Genomic DNA, 9840 nt, shown 5'->3' on the forward strand with positions numbered 1-9840 from the left:
AATCATAGTAAATAATGTTAGTAGAAAATGATGATCTAAGATCATCTGTTCATAACATCAAGAACAGATGATCTTGTGAACATCATCTCTTCATAAGATCATGTAAAACTTCATCTTATGGAGAGCTTAAACTGTTGTTTATTTTCTTATTTAAAAATTTATTTAATTATTTTATTTTTGTAAGGGGCTGCACAGTGGCGCAGTTGGTAGAGCTGTTGCCTTGCAGCAAGAAGGTTCTGGGTTTGATTCCCGGCCTGGGGTCTTTCTGCATGGAGTCTCCAAGTTCTCCCTGTGCATGGTGGGTTTTCTCCAGGTACTCCGGTTTCCTCCCACAGTCCAAAAACATGACTGTCAGGTTAATTGGTCTGTTTAAATTGCCCCTAGGTGTGTGTGTGTGCATGGTTGTTTGTCTCTGTGTTGCCCTGCAACAGACTGGCTACCTGTCCAGGGTGACCCCGCCTCTCACCCAGAACGTTAGCTGGAGGCACCAGCACCTCCTGACCCCACTGAGGAACAAAGGTGCAAAGAAAATGGATGGATGGACTTTTTGTAATTTTATGTATATAAACTAAACTTGAAATGAAAAATCTGCAGAATGTCAAAATTTTTTATGTGGAATATTAGAGTAATCAATAGAATACTTGATTACTAAAATAATTAGGTGCAGCTTTATAGAACATTAAAGAGAATAAAAGATGTGAAAACACATTGAAGAGTAGGAAATGAATTGTATATTTAAGTAATGTCTGTTAACAGACCTGCTTCTCCTCTATATTTGTGCAAATTTGCTAATATTTTGTCATAAGAAATCTGTTTGTTAGACAAATAATTTTGCTAATGTTGCTCATTTGTTGTCAGTCTTACAGCCAAGATTTCAGGTGACAAGTAGAAGTTGAATCATTTAGGATTTAAATCTGTTTCCGCGTAATTCTGTTTTTTCCTTAACAGATCTCTGTATTTCTATCAGCTAAGCGACTTCACGTCATTTCACACTTTGCACCACATCCGAGCTGAGCGGATTGTGGTGCAGGGAGGTGAAAGCAGAGCTCTATTTGCACAAGCCACTACTGTTGCACACAATCAAATAAAATACAAACAAACAAACATATTTCTGAATTTTGTGCAGCATGTTTTGCATTTTTGACTTGATAAATTTGCATTTTAATTTGCTGGAGTCTGTGATAACATTTTGCTGGACTTTTAACATTTTGAAAGATTTATTTGCTACCAAATAATTACTAATTGCAGCTTTAGAATGTAATACATAATGTACATTTACATTTAAGGAGAATAATTTGGACTAACGTTTGTAATAATTTAAGTAGAAAATATCAGAGGACTAACATGAAACATTATATGTGTAAGATAATACATGTTCTCGTGTATTATCTTACACATATATAATATCTATAAGATAACACATCTTTAAATATATTAAATAGATACAAATCTGCAGCATGCAAGTTTGTTGTCCTCTGTTTTTTTTCAGAAATTTCCTACCTGAGATGCTCCCAGAGCTCAATATTTTAACAAACGCTGACTCTGAGAATCAGTGATTTTAATCAGATTTGAAGCTTCAAAGTGGGATATAATACTTTTTTCAGTCACTTTCTGCAGTAAAATTGCACAATCAAGTAACTATGTTACATCTACTTATGAAAATATTTTTTGACTTCACGTCATTACTGCATCTGACACCTTGAAATTGGCATCTATCTCTTGAAGAACCTCTTATTCTTTCTGACACTTCCCCTTCAGTATATCATTACTTTAATAAGCTGGACTAAGAAGTAGTTTGCATGATAAGGTCAGGAAACACACCATTCCAGGTGTTTGCTAGTTGCTGCTGCTGCAAGTCTGAAGGTGCTGAGCAGGTCGAAATAGGCAGCGCATTGTAGGAGCGGGAGTTAACGCCCACGTTTTAGATTGTAAAGTTACAATTTTGATACTATGGCAAACTTGAGTCAGTGTGAACAACAAAATATATTTACATTTATTAGAAAAAAGCTGAAATAAATTAAAATAAAAGTGAATCCCAATAAATTTTTAATTTTACATAACCAAGGTGCATTTTAAAGTTTACATCTGGTTACATTCAAACATGTTGGATGGAGGGTTGTGTTGCAGTAGAGGGATCAGTGTCAGAGGTGCTGCCATGTTAAGGTATTAGTCTTCACTGACCATTTGTTCCAGTAAGATGGACTGTTCTGGTTTTTGCAGGCACATCGTCAGGATTCGAGCAGGTTTTTCTTCCCATGATTGTTGTGAATTTTTCCATCCAGATTCTCTTTTCAGTGATTGCTGTGAATCTTTTTCCGGTGATTGTGGTGAATCTTTTTCTGGTGATTGTTGGGTATCTCTTGATCCAGATTGGTCATCCTGGTTTATGTTCACACATGGTTGGGGATGACATGGCGTATCTTTAGAGGAGTGAGAAGGTCTTTTAAATGGCTTTCCATCCAGAAAGGCCATAGAGGTTTTTGCCCACGCACTTAAAGGGTTAGCACAAATCCTTTTCCCGTTGACGGTTGTGAATCTGTTGAAAAAAAAAGAGACTAGTTAAGAAAAAAATGGTTGTTACTGCACTTTTTCTTCAGAGAAGATAATAAAGAACAAACAGGAGAGTCGATTTTCTAACTTACACCACTGCTTGTAGTCTGCAATATGATTTATCTTCTTGATAGTAGCTCAACAGTAATTCTCGACGAATTTTGGTGCCAGTGAATTTTAGACAGCATGTTGAGATGCCACCTTTCACAAAAAATACAGGAAAGAGTAAATGACAGTTGCCAAACATCATTGCCATGCAACATTTAAAAAATCTAAAAAGCATGTTAAAACTTGCTTGAATAATTCACATACCTTGAGCTGAGATTGTCGGCACTATCACGATTATCAATAACAGGAAGGCGAAGGGGAGGCTCGTCATGGTCTTCTCTGCAGCAGAAACTGCTATGATGTGAAACGTGTTCTGTGGGCCGTTTTATAAACCACCAGTTCATTTGGCAGAGCAAGGTTTCTGCACTCACGACAACCACGTAGGACGGAAAGTACAAACTTCTTCCCACAAAACCCCCAGAGAGTGATTATTGCCCCACCACTCTTATTACTGGTAGCACTGAGGTGTGAAGACATTTTCTACAGCAGTAGACATTTTATGGATGTTGTTTCTAATTTGTAATTCAAATTATTTCAAATATATTACACCTCATATATGTGGTATAATTGGTGACCTGTCCACGGTGACCTCGCCTCTCGCCCGAAATATCTCGCTGGAGATTGGCACCAAAACCCCTCCTGACCCCACTGGGACAAGGGTGTTAGAAAACGAATGGATGGATATGTGGTATATGTACCAGAAGTTTATATAAATTATGTTGTATAACGTACTGGAACCAGTTACTAAATATTTACAGTGATGTAATATTTTACAGTGTCATTTTATTTTTTATTTTAGCATTGTCTCAGTTGCTCACAACACTTCTAAGCCATCTTGAAGATATTACTGCATTGTTATTGTGACTGAAATTCACATTTTGAGGATTCTTATACTTCCATTTGGTTTTCTACTGCGTCTAAAAACAGTCCAAGCACTTAAAAAACATACACAGTCTGTTTCTGTTAATAAGTTAATGTTTTTTGTGTATGGAATATGAGCCGTATCAAAAACCTGCAGATTTTTAAGTTGCATTCCAGGGGCACTGTTGTTATCTAGCAACCCACACTGAGCTCCAGCATGTTTGGTCAGCTGGTTTTACCACTGGATGCTGTGTTTCTGCTGCTACACTTCTTTTTGCAACCACAGCAGGCAAACAGATCAAACATTTTGATGTCATCGCTTTTAAAAATAGTCAGTGTGTTCCATTGAAACACAAATGGCTTTGGGTCAGAAATTATTATTTAATTTCCCTTTACTGATTAATAAAGTATTTTTAAATTTTGAATTTGAAATTTGTCTGTTTGTTTCTTGCTTAGCAGTCCAGAAATGTACTTGGCATAAATAATGCAGAATAAACCAAAAACAGAGTTTTATTCTAAAAACCATGCCCCCAATATGTTGGCACAAAAGTGGGATAACTGCATAATGCTAATCTGGAGAAACAAACCAAAAATGTAAAAATAAATAAAAATACAATAATTCAGATGAGCAGGAAAGTGTCTTTATTAATTCAAAAAAGATTATTCAGTCACACATTGGTTTATAAAAAGCTATTTAAATAAAAAGATGTTTAAAATATGAAAATTCGATTACATTTTGCCTAAGAATTTATAATAAAAAGGTTTAAGCAAATTATTAAAAAACACACTACTGTAATATAATTAATAATGATAAAACAAAATCTGACTATCAAACAATTGGGCAAGCTAAATGTTGTTCAGATCAACGCACCTTGTATAAAATTGATTAATCAAAGTGAATGTAACTTCATTCCCTTAAGTATAGACAATATTTTTAACAATTTCTCTTATATATGCCCATATGTATGGAGGACCAAAACTCCTCCATACTACAGCGTGTATATCCCCCAATACAAAAAAAATTCCAAAGGTAAAATGCATCTGCTCTCTATCGCCCCCATGTGGCTAATTTGCGGAGTTACACCATGGAAACGTGACAGAATTTGACGAAACTGCCGATCCGTTATTAAATGCACTATTAACGGATCTTCTGTGWGAACCATGGACCGTGTTTGTTTCACCAAAACCTAATTTTTCCTCAACAGTCGCTGACGATGAAGACAGATGTGAGTCAAACGAGCGCGGCAGCCGGACGTCACGTACGGCACGTAGCGGATTGGAAATGAGGAAACATCAGGAAATGACACTTCACGTGAGATCACTGCCTCCTCACAGCTGCAGCTGCCGAAGCGTTTTTTTTCCTCACTTCTAACAAAACACGCAACTTGAAAGCGGCTTCAGATGAGCTGTAGTAAATAATAAGCTGAGAGCAGAACCCCAGACAGATCCTGATGGAGTCGGTGGTCTTCCTCCTCCTCTTCCTCCTCCAGGTGTCCGGATCTGCACACGGCAGGTGTTTCTGTCAGGTGAGCGACGTCCTGCCTCATTTGAACCCAGGTGGTATTTATTATTAGAATTTGTTTGGCAGTTATGAGCAACTTGGTCACTTAATTCGTCAACAGTGGATAAAAACTTTTAAATTCAGACGTTATTTGTGTTCATAACACTATAAAGAAGGTTATTCCTAATCCACTTGGACTTTAAAGTAAAAATGTACTTTCTTTTTACACTGTAAACACTGTATCCATCTTGTGCTGCCATGTAGCATAAGAGTTGCTGATGATATTCAACACCTTGCATCAGACTCAGGGGCGTTGCTAGCTATTTGGGTGTCCTAACCGTAACACAAATGCTTTTTGGTGCCCCAACAATATTTATGCATTTTCTGTGCATTTCTTCTTATTTAGAGGTGGAAAATAGACATCATTCTTGTCCTTAATGCCTTGATTTACATTTAAAAGTTGTGTTTATTGTTTGTTTATTGTCTGACAAGTGACACATATAATCACGAGATGTTATGTTTTCCTGGGGCAGATTAATTAATTGGACATTATTAAAACCTTAAAAAATCCTTAARTTAAATCATTATTTTAGATTAACACGCTGCTATTTAGTAAAAATAATTTTTGAAAGCTGAAGATGGGATTATTTCTCATGTCTTTGTTGCTTTTGTATTTATAATTTTTCATGTTCAAAGCAGGAATATTGTTGCTTCAGTTATACCTGCATGGAAAATTATGATTTTTTTATTTTTTTTGTCTACAACAGTAAAATAGTTTTGGTGAGGCATCCTGCCCCTACAGGTCATTTACATGTTTTATTATAGTGGCACTTATTCAGCAGTCAGGCTCCTGGTTTCTTTCTGAGAGACAAACATTCAGTTTTTTAGACTTAACTGAGAAATTTATGATTCAAATAAGAAAAACATTTTTTCCCCAGGTCACAGGTGAACTGGACGACTGTACATGCGACGTCGAAACCATCGACAGTTTCAACAACGAGCAGATTTTCCCCAGACTTCTACCTCTCCTGGAGTCCCACTACTTCAGGTTCTACAAGGTAATACAGACTGACTCGTAATTCACAGATTATCGGATTAAATAATCTGTTTCTAAGCGTTTCTGGTGACCTGTTTTCCAGGTGAATCTGAACAAACCGTGTCCTTTCTGGACGGCGGACAGCCACTGCGGTCTGAGAGACTGCGCTGTGAAGCCTTGCTCACCTGTAAGTCTCACCTGGATGCAAACTGTTTTTCTTCTGTCTTTCCTGCAGATTCAGCCGCAGAAAGCAGAACAGCTGTTTTTGTGGCAAACTGCGTGGAAGATAATGTTTGAAGGTCAAATTTGAAACAAGTTTTCAGCTTCTTGTTGACTCCACAGACTTTTTACTCTTTTAAAAGTGTGAAACTTGAGCTTAGTTTTACTTTTATGGTAGTTGGTATTTGATTTTGTGAGGTTTTGACTGCATGAAGATTTAAAGTTTAAAATTTTAAACTTTAAAAATTGATTTTCACATCAAAAATCTCTAAGAATCACATTCATAGAGGCAAAAATAAAGTTTTCCTCTAAGAAATGGACACACACTTTACTACTATCGACTCATAAAAACTTTAACGTGCCTCCGTTTTCCTCTCCGAGATGCTAATCGCTTTTTAAAACAACTGGAAGTGGAAAATATTTGACGTGAATTTAAACCTGTATTTGTTACCAGAACGAAGTTCCAGAGGGAATCCGATCCGCTCCACACAACAAGGTGAGAGAGTTTAAAGTTAACGCAGTTTGTACATTATAAAACTGATGAAAGTTACTGTTTTTAAATAAAAAATAAATAATGAATGTTCTTTTTACTGTCAGTATTCTGCAGAGGCGAACAAGCAGCCGCTGACTGAATGTGAGAAGGAGAAACATCTGGGAGCCGTGGATGTTTCTCTGAGGCGAGTCACAACCAAATCGACTCTTTCTGATATGCATGAAGTAAAAAGCTTAAAAATTTGGGGGGGGGGGTTGTTTTTTTTAAAGAAAACTGCTAATTTATAACCAATAATCAGCCTTTGACAACCTCCATCAGTAACAGACGGCGCCTTTTTCTGCAAACCAACAACCGAAATTCTGAGTCAGACGCTCTGAAACTGAACCCTGTAGTTTTATATTATGTTTTATTTAATTATTATATTTACAGTCATTTTTATAACCTGTCAATTAGTTAATGTTATAATCTGGCACAGCACATCAAATAGTGACATTTATGTTTGAGCTAGGGCTGCACAGTGGCGCAGTTGGTAGAGCTGTTGCCTTGCAGCAAGAAGGTTCTGGGTTCGATTCCCGGCCCCGGTCTTTGTGCATGGAGTCTCCATGTTCTCCCTGTGCATGGTGGGTTTTCTCCAGGTACTCCAGTTTCCTCCCACAGTCCAAAAACATGACTGTCAGGTTAATTGGCCTCTCCAAATTGCCCCTAGGTGTGAGTGTGTGTGTGCATGGTTGTGTGTCTCTGTGTTGCCCTGCGACAGACTGGCGACCTGTCCAGGTGACCCCGCCTCTCGCCCGGTACGTTAGCTGGAGAGGCACCAGCACCTCCTGACCCCACTGAGGGACAAGGGTGAAAGAAAATGGATGGATGTTTGAGCTACATTGTCTGGTTTTAAATAAAGTTTTTATTTATTACTATGATGATGATTATTTCTTTTTATTTATTATTATTATAACCTCTGCTTTTGTTTTCAGTGAGAAGACCAGAGAAGCTTTATTGGACTGGCGCAAACACGATGACAAGGCCGAGCGTTTCTGCGTTATTGACGGTACAGAAATGCATAAATATAATTATAATAATAACAATAAAGGACTATATCTAATACAAATTGATTTATAATGCAGAAAATATGACACTAATGATTGTCTTAGTGACTGGGAATAAATGAGGCTGTTTGCATATTTTAGAAAACAGAAGTGAGGATTTGCTTCTGTTTTGCTCTCTTGGTGTTGCTGAAATCGCCTGACAGATGGATGACTGTTTGTGACCGTTTGTGACTAATTGTTGCCGTTTCCCAGACGAGGAGTCGCCGGACTCCCAGTACGTCGACCTGCTGCTGAACCCGGAGCGCTACACGGGCTACAAAGGTCCGGAGGCGTGGCAGATCTGGAACAGCATCTACGAGGAGAACTGCTTCAAGTACGACGCAACGCAAAACCAAACGGCTGAGAGAAAATACTCTAGATCAGGCGTCTGCAGCCTTCACCAGGGTTTTCCATTACAGTTTCATTTTGTTGTGACGTTTTGTATATCTAAATTAGTTTAAATTTTTAGAGTGTGTTAGCTATTTTTTATTAGTTGGTAGTTTTAGTTTTGTCTTGCTTTGGTTCATTTTAGATCCATTTTGGTAATGAATACTAAACAGAAGATACCGTCTTCAAATAAAGTTATTAAATTATTGTTGAACAACAACCGACTCTGGTGTTTTAGCCCAACTTTTGTCGTCGCCGTTTTGCAGGCTAGCGTAGCATAGCGTAGCCGCCAGGGGATTATCGTGCCGTAATTTGCCGACAGTCGACATAAACATCTTGTTTGGGGGGAAAAAAAAAAAAAATTCACATCAATTTGAAAGACTAATAAATAGATTAATAAACATGAAAACAAAGATGATCATACACATAATTTCAGTGTGTTTTTGTTAGTTTTATAAATGCATGATATAGTTTCAGTTAGTTACAATTTTCTCCATTATTATTTAAATTATTTAATTATCATTTTATTATTAAAAAATATTATTAAAAAAAATTGTTACCAAATTAATTGTTTTAAAATGTATTTCAAATTGTATTTTTGAATTTTAAGTTGAATTAATTCATGTTTCTATGCATTTCACTTTACAAAAATGTTTTCTCAATTTATTTGTTTTTACTTAACAGTAATAACTTTATTTCTACTCTCAGTCTAGCCAAATAAAACTCGTTCAGAGCTGCAAATGCTACACAACTGTTTGAAATAAGAAGACTTCTGATAAAAATACACTGTAGGAAATTTGTTGACCACAATTTTATGTTTATTTTTAAGATTTAAAATAAAGATAAGAATAAAAAATATAGCAAAAAGTAGATGGATCTTTCTTTTCTGTGAGGCATAAAATAATTTAAGAAAAAAAAAACAGAGATTCCAACTTAATGACTAGAAAATCGGATCATTTTAGTGTAATTCTTGGTGGGTGAAAATTCAACTACACAAATTAAACAATTTAATTTTAAAAAAGCAAAGTCATGCAGACCCATTGTGGAAGAGCCACAGCGGCAGGTTGCAGATCGCTGGTTCTTTGGACCAGTTGGATCAAAGTTAGGAAGCTTCACCATGAAGCACCATTCAGGGTTTCTATGTTTTCATTTCAGGCCGTTCACCGTCAAGCGACCGCTCATGCCCAGCTCCTTTCAGAGCAGCTCAGGAAGTGAAGGTAAGCTGCATTTTATTTCAATCCTGCTAGCTAGCTAGCTAGCCAGCTAGCTTAAAATTCACATTTTGTGTGTTGTTATGCTTTTATTCAACCGCTTCTAAAAACATCACAAGTGCTTAAGAAAACCAGCCAGCAGTTTTTTGGCAATAAGTTCGTGATTTTTAGTGTCTGGAAAACGAGTCGTTTCAAAAACCTCCAGAATGTAACGCCGCAAACCAGCAGGAACTTTCCCATTACCTAGCAACCCCAGCAGGAACTTCCCTGTTAGCCAGCAACCCCAGCAGAACTCTGCCCCGTTACCTAGCAACCCCAACAGAACTCTGCCCCGTTACCTAGCAACCCCAGCAGGAACAGCCCCGTGACCTAGCAACCCCAGCAGGAACTTC

At 37.2% G+C, this 9840-nt stretch overlaps 1 protein-coding gene across 1 annotated transcript in view; it reads left to right on the plus strand.

Annotated features, from left to right (window-relative positions):
* Positions 1-4624: 4624 nt before the first annotated feature.
* The window catches only part of ero1a (endoplasmic reticulum oxidoreductase 1 alpha), a 9535-nt gene continuing 4319 nt past the window's right edge, over positions 4625-9840 (plus strand). The window contains exons 1-8 of the mRNA XM_008405996.2: positions 4625-5045; positions 5959-6078; positions 6160-6243; positions 6730-6771; positions 6873-6952; positions 7740-7813; positions 8064-8184; positions 9393-9454. Coding sequence (XP_008404218.1) covers positions 4971-5045; positions 5959-6078; positions 6160-6243; positions 6730-6771; positions 6873-6952; positions 7740-7813; positions 8064-8184; positions 9393-9454 — 658 coding nt within the window. The 5' untranslated portion in view covers positions 4625-4970. The remainder of the gene's footprint in view (positions 5046-5958; positions 6079-6159; positions 6244-6729; positions 6772-6872; positions 6953-7739; positions 7814-8063; positions 8185-9392; positions 9455-9840) is intronic.

Source organism: Poecilia reticulata, linkage group LG3 (genome assembly GCF_000633615.1).
Source record: "Poecilia reticulata strain Guanapo linkage group LG3, Guppy_female_1.0+MT, whole genome shotgun sequence".
Taxonomy (NCBI): Eukaryota; Metazoa; Chordata; class Actinopteri; order Cyprinodontiformes; family Poeciliidae; genus Poecilia; species Poecilia reticulata.